The following is a 21,676-nucleotide window of genomic DNA, read 5'->3' as shown; positions in this document are numbered from 1 at the left end:
GAATATTCATTAAATGCATATTAAATTAATTTTTAAGGTATATTGAAAAATTTATATTGAAACTACAAAGGCATAGGATTTTACCTTTTTTACATAAGTTTAGCAGAAAATTATTTGTCCGAGAAAGTTTAGTATTTGTATTAAAATTATAAATGTTAAAATTTTTAATAATCAAATTAAGTTAATGCACAAATTTTATTTAAATTTTAAGTTTTATTTTAAGTATACAATATTACTTATTTTCAAAAATAGTTGATTGTTTTCTTCAGCTCATTGATAATTTATTTTCTGATAAATTTTTAAAAAACGATTTAAACAGACTTAAAACATAAGACCACCTTTACAAAATAAAAACAAGTAATAAGTAAACATATTATAAATATACACCAGAAGTCCCAATTTTTGCAGTTCCTTTTTTATTTTAAAACAACTGCTGCAATATTTTTTGAACAGTGATTAAGTTAAGATTAAATTAATTGATGAAACTTAATCTAATATAGGAAATCAAAAGTAAATGAAAAGAATGAAGTAGGGGAGTGTAAGTAAGGAGAAGTATCATCATTATCTTTTTTTATTTTAAATTTTAAATTATTTTACACTAGAAGATTAGATAACAGTATCCTTCATTTTATTACTTTTCTCTTTGGAAATGCTATGTTCAAACAATTCAGTTAAAAGTTCAATCAATTCGGTTAAAAGTTCAAACAATTTAGTTGAAAGTTCAACCAATTCAGTTAAAAGTTAATTTAATCTAATCACTATCACTATTTTGTTGATGACTCAACTTTATACTTCTGTCTTGACAAAAAGTCTTCTCTTTTCGATCGCTTAGAACAGGCAGCTGATCTTGAATCTGATCTCACTTCTGTAACAGATTAGGGCTTGCAGTGGCTTAAAATTTTAACTCCAACAAAACTCAGTTATTTACTGCAAACAACTATCACAATACTGTCAACATTCCCATATTAATCATTAGCTACCCTTTCACTGAGTCCTCTTCTTTACCTCTTCTTGGATTGTTCACTATTGACCTTTCATGGAAACCATATATACAATTGATTGCAAAATTAGTATCTGCTAAGCTTGCTTCTCTTTATCATGCTCACCATTTTCTTACTCCTGATTCCATTCCCTACTTCTACAAATCTCTTATATGCTTCTGTATGGAATACTGTTGTCAAATTTGGGCTGGTTCTTCTAATAATGCTCTTTCTCTTCTAAACAAGGTCCAAAAAGGCATTGTGAATGTAGTTGGATCAGCTCTATATGCTAGGCTTTCCCATCATCGTAAAGTTGAATCTCTTTCATTTTCTACAAATACTATCATGGTTGCTGCTCAAAGGAGCTATCACCTCTAGTTCCATCAACTAAAACTTATTATCTCTTGACTCATCATTCAGCTAAGTCTCATTCATTTACTGTATCTGTCTCTACAGGCTCTAAAAACTTTTATTGGTCTTTTTTCCCTCTTGTTCCAAACCTTTTGAACTCTCTCCCATCTTCATGCTTTCCTGAATCATTCAACCTACAAGTCTTCTGTCAACTGTTTCCTTGCTCTATATACCTATTCTTTTTTTTTTCTAGTAACTCCCAGCTTAATAGTGGCAGCCTTTTTGGGAGTAAATAATCAGAATAGTAATAAAAAAAATTAATCTTCTGAATAACAATTGAAAAATATAGTGCCAATCTGAAACTTATAGGTTTATAAGTGCCAACATAGCACTTTTAGAGGTAAAGTAATTTGTTTAGTTAAAACACACAAAAATTTTGCCAAATTTGAGTCATTTAGTTTATTTAGATATTTTGTGTAATTTTTTTATTTGTGTATTTTTAAACTATGTTCTGGCAAATAAAATTATAGATAGTTAAGCAATATAATAAGAAGCCAAATCAAGAACAAACATCTACAATATAAGTAAGATATTATATTATTTATAACGAAAATATTTCTTCAATAGCACAAAAACATCAACCTTAACTTGAGGATATATTTAATAACTGGCTGTTACAGATGCATAAAGATATAAGAATTTCTCAAGAATTGTATGAACGAATAAACAATATCATATAACTAAATAATAAGGATCCATATATGAAACTATATAAATTGATTTTTAATATATATCAAGTTTCAAAACCCCTGCAGACACCAAATTAGCAAAATCAAATAAAAGTCCTGGTTATGAAGTTCATGATCATGTGGTTAAATTAATCCTACATTTGGATCCTATTATATCCTATAATTTTAAATAGCTTTAACCAAAAGTTGAACAAGAAAAACTTTAGTAGGGGTTTTGCTACCATCCTATGTTGTTTTTATAGATTTTGAATTTTTTTGTTTTACTTTTTTCTTATGGAAATGATCGTAAGTGACATCAATTAGTTTTATTTTTATTTTTTTGTTTTACTTTTTTCTTATGGAAATAATCATAAATGACAGCAAATAGCTTTAAGCTATCACTAATGGCTTTTTTGTATCTATTCTGATTATTTAACGAATAAGACTCAAATTTAATAATTGTTTCAAGTTTCTTGAATAGATATATATTCAAAAACAATAATCTTTGCAAAACCACAAGTGCATGGGTAAATGATTGAAGTCATTTCAAAGCAGAACTTTTGATGGAAAAAGAAGAACAGTTGAATAACATTTAGAACATTTTTGTCATTCTTTATAAGAATCAGTTTCATTTTTGGTTTAACAGGCACGTAAAAAACAAGTGTTGAAAAAGTTGAACTTTTGATAATAGACTTTTGTTCATTGAAGCAATAAATCTATTATAAAGAATATTAAATTTAATAAAATAACTACTTTAAGTTAACAATTGCGATGTTGAGTTTTAAACTATTGTTGTTGAATGCAACTTCAATCTTGCTTGGATGTTAATCCAATTAAAATGTCACAATACACAATAAACAAGACATAATAAACAAATCAGTTTTTTCACAATTTGAGCACCAACTTTTCATATAGATCAATATCAATCTACCTAAATATCTTAGGAAAATTCTGGAGTTTTAAGATCTAAGAGCTTTTAATTTTAGCTAATTTCTAATGGACAAGAGTTATATATAAGCTAAAACAAATTATTTTATAAATTTATTCAAATAACTACAATAAGATTTTTCTCACCTTTTTCTATTCATTAAGATTATATATTTTCTATGAAACTAACAAATTTAATTCAATTAATTTGACCAGCACATACCCTATTCTGACTGCCACTTTTGGTATTTTTTATTTGAAAAGGTTTTTTTTAAATTTACAAACATTACATGACTTTTCTGAACAACATGCACTAGAAAAGATAAGTTGCTTTTAGTTATTATTTTCAGTATTTTACTATCTCGATATTTGCTTTTATTTTTTTATCATTATATGAAAGTTTTTATGCTGTCATAATCTTTCTTTATACTGTTATAAAACGGCTCTGGCTGTTTATTAAAAAAAATAATAGATGTCATGAGAACATAATTTTCATGATGTCTATCATTGAAAATTTTTATTTTTTAGTTTCATTATCGGAACTAAAAAGTTGGATTATTTACTAAAAGTGAAAAGAAATTAATAATAATTTTATTTCAAAACATTTTTAGTATTTTATTTTTTAATTTAATTTTGGTTAAAGGAGTAAAGGAGAAAGGGGAGAACCTAATGCTTCTTTCAATAAGAAAATGGAAACTTAGATGCATCTTGCAAAGTGATAAAAACAGTTTTCATACTAATTTTGTTAATTTAAATTAATATAAATTTCAAAACTTTTTTGAAATCATTTAAAAACTCATCTTTTTAAATTTTTTTAGATTTGAGGAGAGTCAGACTCCCATCACCCTATATGCCACTTTTATACGTTGCAAAGTAGTAAAATATAGACTTTTTTATACTAGATTAACTCATTTTATTGAAGAAAATAAGAAAAAAGTCACTTTTATAATAGGCTGTGTTAACCTTAACTAAAAAATTTCATATTTGGCAGTAGTATGAGAGCGAACTATAAAGGTTTCTTGAATTTAAAAATTACCAATTTCATTAAAAAAAAAAAATTCTTTTCATTAAAAAAAATATTTAGGCATTGAGATAAGAATTTAATACTTACTTTTTTTTAAATTGTTATCCCGTATTGTTTTAAGTATTCTAGTTTTGTTTAGCATGAAACTTAATTTAAAAAATGATTTATTAAAAAAAAAGTTTAAAAAATAGAGCTAAAATTCTACTTTTTAAAAACATAAATAGTAATAGTCAAAAAATATACAAATAAATTGCATAGCTAGGAATAGTGATCCACTTAAAGCATATTAAAGTGGCGCGCTAAACAAGTTCAAAGAAGAATTTAAAGATAAAGTCAAAGATGACCTTGAACTTTAAAGCTTACTAAACTTACTTAGCTAACTACCATTGAATATAAAATTAAATTTAACAAAACATTTGAAAAATGTTAAAATTAATAACAACCTGTTTTACTATATTGAATAGAATATTGATCATTATATTGTGATCCAACGCACAGTGTGCAGGATGTTAGACATGATGGACAAAATTATTTTGATCTTTTTTTACTAAAACCTTCAAATGTTCAAAGAATCACTTAGTAATACTAATAGTATTTACTTAGTTTTGCTTTCATTATACATTTTAATTAAATAGTTACTAATAACAAAATTTATCAGACAAACTTAATAAAACTTTATCAACGCGGATTTGTAACTTTTTAACTCCAAATCCTTTAACTCCTTAAAATCGTTAAATGTAATTTGTTTACACTGGTTTCAAAAAAATCACGATGAAAAATAAGCAACTCGGCGTTTCTTAGTAAGCACCGCAAAGTGAGCCAGGTGAAAAGGTGAAAAAATGACAAAAATCACTATACATACAAAAAATCACTATACACACATTAAAACTATCATATAAAAGCATGTGATAAATCAATACTACCGTATTTTAAGTCAAAAAAATTTAAATTTGCTATTAAAAATAAATTTTACGCGAACTACGACGAGTATCACGCGCGTTAACGCGTGTAAATGTCATTTACGTGCGTTTAGTATGATTTAAATAAAAGAATTGGATTCCTGGATCCAAAATACCATTTAATAAAATACTACATATTTTTAATATAAATTTTACCTACAGCGCGTAAAAAATTTATATTCCTCAAACCAAAACGCGCACATTTACTAATTAAAAAAAAAATTAGATTCAAAAACTAAAATACCGTAGTATCTTATATAACTATTCTTTAAACAAAATAAGAAAATAAAAACTTATAATTAATAAATAAATTTCGTTATAAAGGCATTAACAAAGCTAAAACTTCAAAGGAAAATTGTTTTTTTTTGTATTTTTTAAAACAAATGTTTGATATTACAGGATCACTTCTAATCAAGAGGTATTGGTACTAGTTATCATAACATTTTTTATAAATATCTTGGTTGTATTGCTCAAGATAGATTTATGAATTTCCTTATTCAGAGCCTCTAGTGGCTCTCACAGTAGTAACCAGTTGGCAGTTCTAATGCCTCAGATGCATGCACTCCATATTCCAAGAGTGTATAAACAGTATGACATACCAGTATTAGTTTTTCAATATCAGGGCAATAGTTTCATTGCAATTTTGGCCAAAACTTTCAGATTTCAACTCATCACAGGAACTCATTGATTTTAGGATTGTTTTTAATCTAATAAATACCTCTATTTCTACTCTCATTATATCAGCAAAAGTCTCAGTATTTTCAAATGCCCTTTAAGCAATGTTCCCATCATTAGTGTTGCCAAAACCCTGTTTGGGAATACCAACTATAAGACTTAGCTCCTCTCTAAATCTCCGTTCAATATTTTATTTTTTTATTTTTTTTTACTGATGCTTTATCAGCTGGGGATTTGGCAAAGTATTTTTTAATGTCTAATTTGTGCCCTAAAAAAAGTATAGTAAAATATATTCATAGATCGGAGTCAGCAATGTAAAGTAGTAAGGCCTATAGATAAAGCTTTTTCATTGATTAGTTTTGACCTGATTAATGCTGGGTTACAAATATCACTGGGCTTAGCTTCACAAACATTACACGATTGGGAGGACAAAGTGTTAATGAGGACATTTGCTACTTTACCATCAAAAATGGTTAAACCTAGTTTAAAATTAAATGTGATTCTTAGATCAAGTTTACCTAGTCTATTCATTTCTGGTTTAAAAAGTTTATATTCATTTCTTATCAACTTTTCCGTTTCCTTTTGATATTAGAAATGTATGAGTCTACAGTAATGTGTACAAGAGGCGACCGCGGATCTTGCGTTTTTTGATGTTAGTGACGGAACAAATTCCAAAAATTTATATGTTTATATATATGTCAAAAAAGGATGTTTTACAAAGTATTGCGATGATTGAAGTCTGGGAACAAAAAGCTCTAAAGTTTTGGCCACAACTGCCCCAAACAAGAAAGCAACAATTGATAAATTGTTTTTTTACTACTCTTAAATAAATTTATATTTATCAATAAATTCTAAACTTCGTACAATAAATTCTTAGCGTTTAAAAACTGTAAACTTATAAAAATTGTAACCCCTTCAAATTGAGAGAGTTCAAACATTGTATAGTCATAATTTTTGAACACTAAGGGATTATTGTATGAAATTTAGAATTTATCGATAAATATAAATTTATTTAAGAGTTGTAAAAAATATATTTTAGGGTTTGTTCCATGTCTGCAAGTTAGCTCAAACATCAAAAAATGCTTGATCCGTCTCTGAGATCTTCTTATTTAAAGATACTTTTTAGTTCATGAATATTTATTTTATGTGGAGCAATAGATGTGTGAAAAAACGTTGCTTGTTAACTTGGGCCTCGTCAATATTTGTATTAGAGTACTTTGTTTATACATGCTTTTACTGAAATGTTTCCGCAATTTAGATCGGAATTTACATTTAAATTTTCTTTTTCTTTTTTTTTTTAAGTTTTCTTAAGAAATATAATTTCAGGTTCGTCAATACTTTCATGGTATAGACCCTCCAAGTAAATTATCATGATTAATTCCTAACGTATAAATAACAGGAACTTTAGAAAAAAGTTAAAGTTGTACTCTTTTAACGATGAATGTAAGCAATGATTTATTGTTAGTTATTTTATATATGCAAGTTTTAATTATAAATTTTCAAAACATGAAGTATGCTGTCAAGTCTTGCATATTCTAGCTTTTGAGGTTTTGTGATTATCACCATGTGCTTGAGCATTTTTCTCATAGGAACTAATTATATTATTTTCATGATTTATGTAAGCAATGAACTATTGTTCTTTATTTAATACATAAGTTTTAACTATAAACAGAAAAAAATATATGTATTTAAAAGGTCTTATATTAAATTGGGGCAAGTTGGAGCAGGTTGGGTATATGATTTTTTTTCTTTCTGCATTCATATATACCTATCAATGGGAAAAAGTTAAAACTACCATGAAATCTAGTGGAATCTTTAAGTTTTTAAACTAAACTCATGGTTAAACAAATAAATGAAAAAATCAGTTCAGGATACTTTTTAAAGATCTTAGTAATGAAAATCTAAAATTTAAATTTATTTTCAAAAATGTTATTAATGATTACCAAATATCTTAAGCATAAGGCTTCAAATCAAATTTCGAACAGCTATTACTCGTATCGATCTTAAAAGATTGACACGAAATGGTGAATTCTTGAAAATTAACCATAAAAATAATTGCTGTCTTTAAGTGGTATTTAGTTACATTATAATTTATAAACTATTTTCTAGCAATAATTTTTTTGAGTTTTTTTGAGCCTTTTTTTTTTTTACCGTTTTTTATGGATTTTGACTCACTGTGCACCGGTGTATTTGAGATTTTTAACTCCGAGTTTTTTTTTACTCTCCAGTAAAAATCTCATATTAAATTTTTACTGTGGAGTTAAAAAGGTGTATGAGATTTTTACTCCCTCCATTTTATTTTTACTTTCAACTTATTATCAGCGGAGTTACATTTAAACAAGACATGCACTCTAGATTTGCAAATATAATTATTTGTAATATAAAACGTATCCGCAAGAAGTTTTAAGTAAAAGTGATAAAGCCAATTTCAGAAAACAAACAAAGCCATTTATAACTCATAAAAAGGAGTTATATCATGCAAACAAAACTGCAAAGGTATATTTTTATTTCATTAATGTTTGAAGTAGTTTTTGTCATTTTTATCCAGTTATAACTAGATAAAAACAAGTTACTGAATGTATTAATCAACGCCCTTCCCCCCAAAAACGAGGGGGTTGTAAATTTTGCATGACTATAACTTGTGTAATTTACAGTATTTTTAAATGAAATTTAAAGCCTGTTGATGAATTTAAATTTAGTATAAAATAGTAAAGTTGAAAATTTTGCTAAATAACTGTCCTCACCTTAGGGCAAGAGGGGCTAAAAATTTATGGTACTTTTGTGTCCAGGCCTCCATTATCGCAAAAATCCTGTGGACGGCCCTGTGTGTTATACACACAAACAGCTTTACAAAACTTTATTGAAATTGACAATCCAATACCCTAACCTTTCATCCAAAGCATTTAAGAATCATATAAGTGCAGTTAAAATTTTATTCGTTCTTTTTTAAATATACACTCTTTATTCCTTCTATAACAATAAACTTTTCTCCATGCTGCTCCACTATATGAACTTTAAGAATAATGTTAGTACCGCGATCTCTGAAATTTTTTAAAAATCTTTTAAATGTCAAACAAGTTTGGGTTCAATGTTTTTCCAAAACATCCATAAAACACGTTGCTAAAGTTTTTTAGAACTTTCATATATTTATCTTTTAAATTAGTGAGCTCGTCATGATAAATATGCATTTCATTCTACACTTTTTAGACACTGTGGTAAGGTTATTGTTGACAGATAACTATTTACAAATATAAACACCTAATTAGTGTTCTCAACGAAATTTTTATACAAATCTCTTGAAACTTTACATTTATACTCATCAGAATATTTTTCTCTTTTTTTTTGCACTTAAATGTGGATTTGCTTCTGGCTTCAAATCAATTGAAGGTAACTTTTAGATAAACTCTCCATCTACCCAAGTCGTAGCATCTACATTCTCTGATACAAAAGATCTAGGTTGTAAAACTGTTGAAACTAACTCATCGATATTTTTGCATATAAAAAAGAATATTCTTTCAATATACTGAACAATAACAAAACAACGTTAAGTCATTTAATAACTTTTAATGTTACCAATTTTTAACACTAATTAAAAAATAATACTATTTTATAATATATTACTATTATAAAGCTTTTTGTTGGGACTAAAATCTCTAGTTACAATTTGCTAAATATAACAGTCAGCATTATAAAAGTGTTTTATATTTACTCTATGTTTTTTAATGTTGTAACCAAAAAAAAAAAGCCTCCTTATCTGCAATAGCCACCTTGGGGAGGTGAAAAACATTAAAAAAAATTAGTTTAGCAAATTATATACTACATTTATGGCATTTATATTTATGGCTCTTTTTTTTTAGCTGTTTTGTTTTTATTGAGTTTATATTTTATGGTGAATAAAAAGCTCTTTAAATCTACTCTTTTTGAACTTAATAGACTTGCACGTAGAAAAAACATTTCAAGCAGATCATGGTTGTCTAAAACAAGGAAAAAATTTTAAACATCTTATCAAGAAGTACCTTCGGTAAAACTACTCTGTTGACAATCATATTCAGCTTGATTCCAGCTTGATTCAAACTCTAGATTTCGTTCTCGTCGTGCTTTTTACGAACAATGATTATTATTTAGTCTCATTATTGAAATTTAAATTATTAATAGTTCACTAAAAGTCAAACAAACTAACTTCAATTTTTTAAACATTATTTAGTTTTATGTTTTTTTTTAGATTTAAGGGAAAGGAGATTAAAATGCTTCCTCTACTAAAAATATGGATACTTGATGTATCTTGCAATGTGATTAAAAAAGTTTATACTAGTTTCTCACATTTTAAATAATATCAGTAATAATAGCAATAATATCAGAAAATTAAAAATTTTTATTAAGTTTTAACAGGCCACTCACCCTAAATCAATGTATATACCACTAGTGTAAGTTGTAAAGTAGTGAAATACAGTTTTTTGTATATTATTAATCAGATTTACTTATTTTAATAAATACTTATACTATAAGGGTCATTTTTTATTATAATAGATATAATGTTAAACCATCGCACCAACATTCACCCCTAACTCAAGAACACATCTCTCATATTTGGCAGTGGCCTTGAAGCCAACAACAAGAGTTGTTTATAAAAATTACAAATTTTGTTTAAATAAGCTCTTTTAATTTAAAATAATAGGGAAAAGTTTGGTAGCCCCAGACAGCGGGTAACTCCGGACACTTGATGTACAGCTTAAAATAAAGAACCTATGAGATTTTAAATACTACAAAAACATTATTTGAGTGAAAATACGACATATGCAAAATATCTATCAAGGATATTTAAATTAAAGATACATTTTTATTTACAATATTTATCCAAAAAAAAGTTGTTTGATATAATTGCACAGCTTTACGTGAAAACTTGAGCAAGTTTCCTAAAAATTTTATTCATGTAAAGCTGAACAATTACTCCAAAAACGTTGAGTAAAAGCAATTGCTTTTTTTTATATACTTGGCCTAATGTTTACATTTCTGAATGATAACATTTTCATTCCCATTCCTAATATATCAGAGGCAGTTTTATAAGACGATTTTTTTTTAAATGTGTAAAGAACAGTCCAAAGCTAATTTATTATATATCATATTTGTGTCGCACGGGTAAAAAAGAGGTAAAATCATGGTTAAACTATGTATCATGGCTATCCTCCAATTTTGAATCATGCCTTTTTTCTGACATATTTTCTATTTTCTATTGTGTATTATTAAGCTACACAATAATTTTTTTTTTGTTTCTAATTTAATAGATAAATATTTACACTTTTGAAAAAGTCTTTTGACACTTTTCTGTTAGTACATGTGTACAATCTGTATTTTGCTTAAGTGTCCTGGGATACCCGATTTTCCCTACACTTTTTGACGGTGTAGATGGTGGTTTGGTGCCCTCTCTACCCCACTGAATACGCCCTATTGCTAAAGATTATTATAATTTGTAGTCCACTCTTACACCTTTCTTTTGATACCAAGTTGTATTTTTTTGAATTGTTCAATTTTCATAATTTTTTCACCTTTAAGATACTGTATTAGAGTTCTTACCAATGGTATATAACAATTTAGTAACTATTCAATTTAAAAATTTCATCTGACATACCTTGCTTAAGATGTTTTTTATACCTGCTGAAAAAACGATTAAAGTTAAATTGTTACCTTTTTTTTAAACAGAATATAAAAATTACTTTAAAAACTCTTTGTGATCAGCAAAGTATCATTATTTTTTTTTTAATTTAGTACTAGTTTCTGCATTTTGTAACTAGTTCTAACATGTTAGAACTGAAAAAAAAATAACGAAGCTATAAGTTAAACACACTGTTATTTTATCATTATAGCGACTATTAATATATTAAGTCTTTTTAAGCAATGTTCTATAGGCAAAAACTATTTGCCAACCAGAAACCATTAAATATTGCTATCACCAATCGCATCGTTGCAACTACAGAAAATAAACAACTATAATTGCTGACGGAGAAATATTATTTTAAAACTGAAACATTGTTATTTATAAAACTTCTAAACAAGTTTTCTCAAAAAGCTACCAAAAAACGATTTAAGATTTTACAGTTATAGAATGTGCAAGTGGACTACTTTCAAATTAAAAAAAAAAATTTCATGGAATACAACATAAGGTCTTAGGTAACCTTCAGGGTACCTGTGAAACATTATATTAGTTATTTGAGTTTTTTCTTTTGCAATCAATTTTTATGTAGAAGAATGCCTTTATATATAAACTTTTATAAAATATATACGAACCGAATAAAAACTACACGATAAGTAACGCTAATAATAAGTCTAACTTTTATTTATTCTATTTTATAAGCAAAACTAGTACCAGGGCAAAAATATGTAAGTTTAAAAATTATCCTAATATTTGTTAAAAAATAGTTCTGCTAATAAAATTCTAAAACCAAAAAAAAATTTCTTTTTTTGGATTTAGTAAGACATTGAGCTAAAAAAATTTGATTTCACGGTTAATGGAAACAAATATAAAACAAATTAGAAAAATCTTTGCTTAACTAGAATTTTCATTTTTTCAAAGGTTTCCAGTTGAACTAATATGCATAGTGTTATTTTATAAAATGGAAAAACCCAATCTGATTGTGTAATTGTGTAAATCGTTTAAAAACTCTGCAGTGAATTTATTATTCAAATCAGGTATTTTTACAACGATAAAAACTACCCAGATTCATGAAGTTAATGTCAAACTCTCCACCAGAAGTACAGTGCTAAAACAACAAATACGTTTTTGATATACATTAAAAACACATTTGTTGTTCATCAAAAGCACATTTGTAGAGAGAGAGAGAGAGAGAGAGAGAGAGAGAGAGAGATAGAGAGAGAGAGAGAGAGAGAGAGAGAGATAGAGAGAGAGAGAGAGAGAGAGAGAGAGAGAGAGAGAGAGAGAGAGAGAGAGAGAGAGAGAGAGAGAGAGAGAGAGAGAGAGAGAGAGAGAGAGAGATAGAGAGAGAGAGAGAGTGTCGAAAAACAACTTTGTTTATTCTTTTATTGATAGTTAAAACAATCAAAAAAGCATGTTTTTTTTTAACAAAACCTGGTGTTTCAATATTTTCTGCAATTTTTTTAGCAGAAGATATAGAAACAATATTTTTAAAACGAGCTCCAGCCTGAGTTGACAAGTGCAGATATAAGTAGAAAAAAATTAAAAGTTTCTTAATAAATATTTGTATTAAGCAATTCAAAAGACGCTCAGTAAGGATAAAAACACAGTTATATATGACTTGCTGCCTTTGTTTGAATTATGCTGCTCTGAGGCTTAACTTTAGTTTAATAGTTGTCAAAAATTATATTAATTTAATTATGGACATTACATGGTCTTGACTGTCTTTACTTGTTGTCTGAATCAAATAAAATAAATAAAGATAGAAATACTACAATTGAGTAATGCGCTGACTCAAAGGGTAGTATATATATATACATATATATATATATATATATATATATATATATATATATATATATATATATATATATATATATATATATATATATTAGGGTGGAGTGAATTTTAGTTTTTTTACAATTCGTTTAGCCTGGATGTGCAAAAGTTGTCTATTCATTTCAGAAATACTCTGGAAAAATATCAATGCTCTAGGAAATTATCATGAGGTTCCTCAAGACCTCTAAAATTTTAATGGGTCCCTAATATTATGTAAAAAAAAGTTTTTCAAAAGTATGTCATGTTGGGTCTCAAAAGAAGCAAAATTTTATAAAAATTTCAAAAATAACAATTATTTAAAAAAAATAATTGTTATTTTATAGTTTATTGCAGAAAAAATGACCTTTTAAACTAAAAATGAAAAAAGTTTATTTTTTTTTATTATAATTTCAAAAAAATCTTAAATAATAATTTTTTTATAAAATAATTATTATTTTTGAATTTCTTCTACAGCCTACGAATCCTTAAAAAGTAACGAGTGCTTTCTAAAAAATTAAAAAAAAATGATCCTCAAAACTAAAAATTACCCAACTCAAAGTGTCAAATATTTGACTAGCCATATATATATATATATATATATATATATATATATATATATATATATATATATATATATATATATATATATATATATATATATATATATATATATAATGTTGTGCATAGTATTTATAAGTATGTTGGCTAATAAATAAAACTTTTAAACTTTAATAAACTTATACATTTTAAAAGTACAATAAACATAAGTCTTTATAAGGTATGTGCAGAGGCGAACCTAAGGGAAAGGGGAGGGGGGGTGGATGTTACGCCTCCAATTTTACAAAAAGTTATTTGAATAAAAAAGTTTTGATATATGGATATGTTGAAGAAACTGTTGTGAAATTAGGATTTTTATTTATCTAAATTGTTATAACTTTGTCAAATCTTAACTGAATGCACATAATTTGTTTCAAAATATAGGTGTAACATTGGGGTACACATTTATATTTGCTTCTTATTACAGGGCGTATCTTGAGAATAGAGGGGATGCCGAACCACTATCTTTACCATAAACAAATAGATATTTTTTCATAAAAGGCTGCTTTTTTAGAAAAATTTGTAATTTTTTTTATACATTAATACTAAAATTTTATTCTAGACCACAAGCAAATATTGTTGCAGAAGAATGTGGTGGTAATGGTTTAACAAACCCTATTTTCAAAAGTGATTAATTCGTGTAAATAAATTCATCTTTTTATTAAAAAAAGTGAGAATAGAATACGGTTTACAATACATACAATAAAATTAATGTTTTATTATATTCAAAAAAATTGGAATTATTTAAAAAATTATTTTCAAGTCCAAAAACAAATATGAGAGGTTTGTTTAAAACAAATAATTTAATTACTAAATGAAAAGCTGCCATAATAAAACTTGAGTTTTGCTTTTGACATTCCCATAATTTAAATTTTCAAGCCATTTTGAATAGACCGCAAAGCCACATTTTTTCTAGGTATAGAATTTTAACTTAATTTTCATGGTAATTGAATGTTCTATAATTTTTATCTTAACTTGCATAAAGTGTAACAAATTATTGCGTTATATGATCTACTTTAAACTAAATAGCTAAATATTTCCATTAACTCTTCACTATCTATATTTTGAAACCTTGCACTAGATGTTTCTTCCTTGAAAGTTTCGGTAATCGAAAGGATGAAATACTTATTGCATTGACAGTATGGGACACTTTCCACTGCAATGAGACAACCAGAAATCATGTTAATAAGCTGGTATATAAATCCTTTTTATCTTTATCAAAAAAACATACCTTGAGTTTTTACGTAATACAAAATCATTTTGAACGTTATACAGAAATCTACCAGCAGTATCATGTTAAAATAGTAAAAGTTACAAAAAAAGATGCAATAATAAAAATATTAAAATAAAACTAAATAGATTGTGTTGGGAGGCATATTAATCGCGGTACACGATATGAGAAAAAAAGCTATTGGGGTATCCGTTCTGGAGAAATCAAATGAATCGAAATCATCGTATAATTCTAACATGTGCTTAAATTTAAACTTGAACAATAGATTACCTAAAGTTAAATATTATTTATTAAATTACTTGCTATCATCACTAAATTGTTATTATTTAAACGCAACTTCTTTAGACAAAAAATGGAACGATTTCAAAGCCAGAATAGCATTGCTTGAATATCCACATATTATTGCTGTCACAGAGACCTGGTTCAAACCAATCTCTCTGACTAAATTAGATAATTATTCAGTATATTTACGTTATAGAGAACTAAGAGGTGACGAGTTGTTATCTATATCAGGAATGATATCAAATCGTTAAAATGTAAATTTAATAATGACCAATTGGGCGAACAAGTTTGGCGTTAGGTTATTCTTGGCTTAGACCAAATACTCACTGGCTGTATTTATCGTCATCCACGCATCAATCATGAATGAAAATCAATTGCGCGTACAAAGTTATTAGTCAACAATAGCAAATATACTAACGTTTTAATTGTTGGTGACTTCAATCACAAAGATATTATTTGGACTAATTTTGGAGGCATATATAAAACAAAAAACGATCAAGTCATATTTTTCTTGATCTCGTTAATGAATGTTTCTATACGTAATTAGTTCTCAAGCCAACTTTTTTATATAATATTCTTGGGCTCGTCCTCTGTGATGATCCAAATCGAATAGATAAAGTCAACGTCGGACCACCCCTTGGTTGCCCACAAAAAAATAACAAACAAAATACCTTTTTTGGGAGTTCAGATAAAAATCACTGGTCGAATCTATTAGCTTCAACAGATGCTGTTGATTGGGTTAATTTATTTTATGGCAAGTCAGCTGACGAATATTTCGAAATTTTATGTTTGGAATACAATGAACTGAGCGACTTATATATCCCTAAATGTACTACTCGATTTTGTTTCAATAATGTAATCCTAAATGGTTTAATCCTACAATTAAAAAAGCTTGCAAAGAAAATGTTCTTCTATTTAAGAAACACTAATGGGTTTCATCTAAACATAAAAATACTATACGCATTTACAATAAACAAACCCGTATCGTCAAAAACAAGTTACAACTGCTATCAATAAATATGAGAAATACATTATCTCAAATTGTAAATCCAATCCAAAATGACTCTACTCATATATAAATAAGTAACCTAAGCTTACCTGTGGATATCAGTGGCGTAGTCTTAATGCATTGCTTCTGTTAGTATATCTCGAGTTTCAAGTAAGTTTGATGAGCTTTTAAGTAATTTCAATATCGTTTACTATGAAGAAATCCATGCTGTTCTTTAAATATTACGTTAGTGCCAAGACGGGGATTTATGATCCCTGTCTTAGCACTAACCATGATTATGAAAACTCCTTAAATTTGCAAAAGAGGGCTCTTTTGCAAACTTAAAGACTTTTTTAATTTTTTTTTTGGGACACTAATGACAATTTTTGTGGAGCCTTTAACTTGCCATGGCACTGCGCCAACCTGATATTCAGATGTGTTGATTTTTTTTTTGTGAAGTATTTTTTTGTCATACATATGGACGCAAAAAAATATGGAACCTTTTTGTTTAAAAGTTGGTTATTTTAAACATTTAAAACCCTTCATAGGCCACTGTAAATATATATATACATATATATATATATATATGTATACGTTTATATATATATATACATATATATATATATATATATACATACATATATATATACATACATATATATATATATATATATATATATATATATATATATACATACATATATATACATATATATATATATATATATATATATATATATATATATATATATACATACATATATATATATATTTATGTATATATATACATATATATATATATATATATATATATATATATATATATATATATATATATATATATATATGTATATACATAAATATATATATATATATATATATATATATATATATGTATATATATATATATATATATATATATATATATATATATATTCACCTCCTCAAGGCCGAGAACGCCACTACAGATGAGGAGGCTACTTAATAGTGGTTATAACCCTCTCTCAACTCTATAACTCCGAAACACGAACATTGAGGAACAAGGCCGCTGCGCGGAGAAACAAGTTGAGCGCGGTACTACCAGGGACGTGGTGGGGATCGAACTTGGAACCTCTTGCTTATGAAGCGAGCGCTTTACCACTACACCACTACCGCATATATATATTTAAATATATATATACATATATATATATATATATATATATATATATATATATATATATATATATATATATATATATATATGTTATATATAGACATACTATTATAAACATATTGTATTTTTTTATATATTTTATATATATATACATATATTATTTATATATATATGTATATAATATTATATATATATGTATATAATATTATATATATAACAATATATGTATATATATATATATATATATATATATATATATATATATATATATATATATATATATATATATATTATATATATATATATATATAATATATATAATATATATATATACATACATATATATAACATAATATATATTTATATATATCATATAATATATATATATATAATATATACATATATATATATATATATATATATATATATATATATATATATATATATATATATATATATATATATATTTAAACATTTTTATTTTTAGTATTTATAACGATTAATGATTGATTATAATGTGATGTTAGTATAACTATTAGAACTGTTTTTGTTCTATTGTTTTTGATGTTCTTATACTTATACTTTTATTATTTTTAGAGTTACTGTGTTGTTGTTGTTTCTCATTATATTGCTCTTGGTGTTTACCAGCTAATTTGGTTGAAGAATTTACTTACTTAAAAGTAAAATAAGTAACTCAAATGATAAAAATTTCATTTGCAGAAAGATAAAGGAAAATTGGTGGAAATAATGTTAACGATTTTTTGAAAAAGGCTTTACAACTTGCATAACAGATAAGCTGTGTTGCAGTATCAATTGAACTATGGCAGAAAAGCCATAAAGCTCAAGTTTATGGGGCCAATTGAAAGTTTGATATTCGATGCAGTTTATTCTTTATTTCCAACGGCCTCTGACACAAGTATGACTGCATTAATTGAAACGACCTCTGACACAAATATGACTGAATTAATTGCAAAACATTTACAAAATCAAAAGATCGATATTTTGCATCAAGAAAGTGAAACTCTTTTTTAATAAGCAAGAATAGTCGTGTTAGAAAAATAAAAAGATTAAATACTATTGATTTGTTGATTAGTGATTCCGTCAATTATTTTATATACTAACTTATTGTCAATGACAATAAGTTGTCATGCTGATGGTTGTTGCTAACAGTTCTTTATTTGTTATAACTTTTTTGCCATTTATTTTTGAAAGTTAGAAGGAAGTAAAAATGCTAAAAAGTAGTATTCGAAAAATGTATTTTATTACCTTTTTAATTAATTTTTTATAAATTATCTATAAATTTTTAAATATAATTAAAATTATTTAGTAATAATAAAAATATTTACCTTTAATTTTAAAGAATAATCCTTTTTATAATCTATTGAAACCAGACTTAGAAATTTTAATTTTTTTATTTAAACAAGCTTTATACATTTTGTATTTTTATATAATGTATTTTTATATTTTGTATTAGATTTTTTGTAAATGTAATCTTACTTAAATGATTATTAAAACGTAATCCCCTGTCATACGTAGCTAGCGGTTCTTCTAGCTAAGTAGTTGTCTTTATAGTTTTGATTGGTCACTAGTTAGTAGCTAACGTTCCGCGTAGCCAAATCGCTGTCTTTAGTATTACGAGTAGTATCAAGCTAATCTCTTTAAAAATCCTCGCGGCCAAATCTCTATCTTTATGTTAATGAGTTGTTATTAGCTAGCTTATTTGGCTAGCAACCCTCGTTTCCGAATTGCTGTCTTTATCGAGCTGTCGCAAGCTAGTGGTAAGTTTATAAAGCTAGCTTTTATAGGTAGCTAGTCGATAGTTTGTCTGGCTAGCGATCCTCGTGCCCAAATTGTTGTACTTATCGTTACAATTGTCGCTAGCTGGTCGCTAGCCAATTTCCCACCGGGAACCTTTTTACTATAATATGAAATTATTATTTTAAATACATTTGTATACTTAACAGTTTGTTTCTTTATTGTTACTAAATAGAGACATAAAAGTTATAGATTAAATCTAAAAATGATTTTTCACCATTTATAAAGAGTGGTATTTTTTGTTTTCTTGCTTTGGCTAAAAAGTTTTACAAACCAAAATACGATACTTCACTTTAATTCGAACTTTTTTTTGCTAAATAGAGAATTTAAAAATACAAAATTACTTAATAGACTTGATAAAAAACAACGTTTATTTGCACTATACCGTGGAAATGGTAAACTACGTATGAATCCTATTTACGGAAATTTTAATAAAACGTTGTAACCTTGTAATATAAAAAGTTTATTCATTTAGTTAAGTAGAACTTTTTTTATATAGTTTGATTCGTCTTTTTGAAAGCTTATTTTTTTTTACAGAATATTAAGAACAGACGATTTATTTATATTTAAGCGAAGTATTTGCGTAATTAACCATTTTTACGGTATATTAAAAACCATTTTTACGGTATATTAAAAAGGTCAAAAGAGGTTTTATAATTTTGACAAATACCTATTTCCTTTTCTTCTTCGTCTCTTTCTGAATATAAGAAAATTTAGTTTAATCATATTGAATTTAAAATCAGTTTATATCAGGTTTTAGTTTACATATTTAATTAAGTCTGAAACGCATAAAATGTAAACTTCTAATATTTGTAATCCTTTTGAATTAACTTTTTAAATCTTACGCAATGTTCTGAGTGTCTATTGGTTTAAATATACAAGCAAATATGAGCATAAAATTATATATAGTTTGAATTAATTAATACTTACAATACTTATCAAAATAATCGAACATCATTAAACCATTATTTAAATTGAAAACAATTAATTGTTTACCAAGAAATTGTTACTAAAAAAAAAACTCATAATTTTCATTGTAAAAAGTCTTGAAAATTAGTTTGTTTTTATCCAATTTCAATTAATCTAAAAGTCATTAACGGCTTTCAGATGTGTTGTCTTTTTTCTACCCGCTTTTACGCTCTTAATCTTTTTTGTTTTATCTGTTAATTGTAATTTTGTATTGGTTGTTGAGTAAGATATTTATTAATTTTGTTTTTATATCATTTTATTATAAATAATTGCTAGATATTCATTTTGGTTTTCATTTATTTATAATTAGCAAATTATTAATCAGATTTTGTTTAAGTTAAACCATTTGCTTATTAGTGTTACTACTTCTACGAGTCGTAGTGTAGTGGAAAACGCGATTGCCTTAGAAGCTAGAGGTCAGTGTTTCAATGCCAACTCTTGGCAAGTTTTATAAAATCGGTAAGAACCCAAACGTGACGTAATTTATGACGACCCCTTATAATGAAATAATGACTATGATGCGGTGTAAAAAGACTTGATGTATATAGATTTTATTAGCAGTCAGGAGGTAATACAATATTAAAGAGTTAAGAAAAGTGGTGTTTTCATTATGATCTCAGGGAAACCTAAATTACTTTCCCACACTTATAATATCAACTCAAATATATGAAAATTAGTTGTGGATAAATTTTGTTTGCCATTAAAAAAAACAATTATTTATTATCAGTTCGTTGTTTACAAAGAATAGATTAAGTAAAGGTCTTTTAAAATTTAAATTAGTTTGAGACTAGCCTCTTAATTTTAGCAGGTATGTTAAGTTCTACAAATCAGTGATACTTCGCCAATTTGCGTGATGTTAAGTCTCAAAACAAACAATATTATTAAAGATCGTTGAAAACAAAAATTTTAAGACAAAACATTCTAAATATTATATGTAATGTTAAAACCTAAATGTACAATGCAAATCTAAAATGTATAATAAAAACATAAAATGTACAACGAAAACATAAAAAGTACAATGAAAGCATTAAATGTACAACAAAAACCTGAAATGTACAACGCAAATTATCAAAAAAAGTAATAAAAGAGTAAACGACACAATTTTTACAATATATTAATATTTTCTGATTTAAAGCCAGTTTAATAACCATCTAACATTATATAATATACTGATTGTTTGAAATAATACTAACAAGAATGTTATTTTAAGTATTATTAAAAAGGAATGTTAATAAAGAACAAATTAACAATTTAAACTCAAAAAAAAAAAAAATTATTTATTTTTAACTTGCTTATAATATTTGATTAATTTTTAATCAGGACGACTGGTCAATTCAGGGGTTGTTACATGCCCTTAACGATAAGTTATTTATTATATCAATTTATTTTCTAAAGTAAAAAATATAAAGTAAATGTTTTATGTTTGCCCTAATTTTAGTTCTTTTTAACGTCTCAAAATCTTTTTTTTTTTCTATGAATAAATAAGGGTGAGAGAGTATAAAAGGTGCCAAATAAACTACTTTGATTAA

The 21,676-nt window shown here is 26.1% G+C and overlaps 1 protein-coding gene and 1 long non-coding RNA gene across 4 annotated transcripts in view; both read right to left on the bottom strand.

Annotated features, from left to right (window-relative positions):
- The window catches only part of LOC136077897 (uncharacterized), an 11,824-nt gene extending 7,193 nt beyond the window's left edge, over positions 1 to 4,631 (bottom strand). Inside the window, exon 1 of one of the 2 annotated variants that reach the window (XM_065792128.1) lies at positions 4,454 to 4,631. In XM_065792128.1, the coding sequence (XP_065648200.1) occupies positions 4,454 to 4,486 (33 nt within the window). In that variant the 5' untranslated portion in view covers positions 4,487 to 4,631. The remainder of the gene's footprint in view (positions 1 to 4,453) is intronic. The other variant, XM_065792127.1, reaches the window with a different exon arrangement.
- A 14,125-nt stretch (positions 4,632 to 18,756) lies between these two features.
- On the bottom strand, positions 18,757 to 19,982 carry LOC136077898 (uncharacterized). Of its 2 annotated transcripts, XR_010637359.1 has the most exons (3): positions 19,849 to 19,982; positions 19,396 to 19,491; positions 18,757 to 19,281 (listed from the first exon to the last, which is right to left on the bottom strand). It is a non-coding gene; the product is annotated as an uncharacterized LOC136077898 (long non-coding RNA). The 2 variants fall into 2 exon arrangements; XR_010637358.1 differs by having other exon boundaries at positions 18,757 to 19,491.
- Positions 19,983 to 21,676: the final 1,694 nt, after the last annotated feature.

The sequence above is a fragment of the Hydra vulgaris genome, chromosome 03, assembly GCF_038396675.1.
Source record: "Hydra vulgaris chromosome 03, alternate assembly HydraT2T_AEP".
NCBI lineage: Eukaryota > Metazoa > Cnidaria > Hydrozoa > Anthoathecata > Hydridae > Hydra > Hydra vulgaris.
This window is presented reverse-complemented; position numbering and strand designations above follow the sequence as displayed.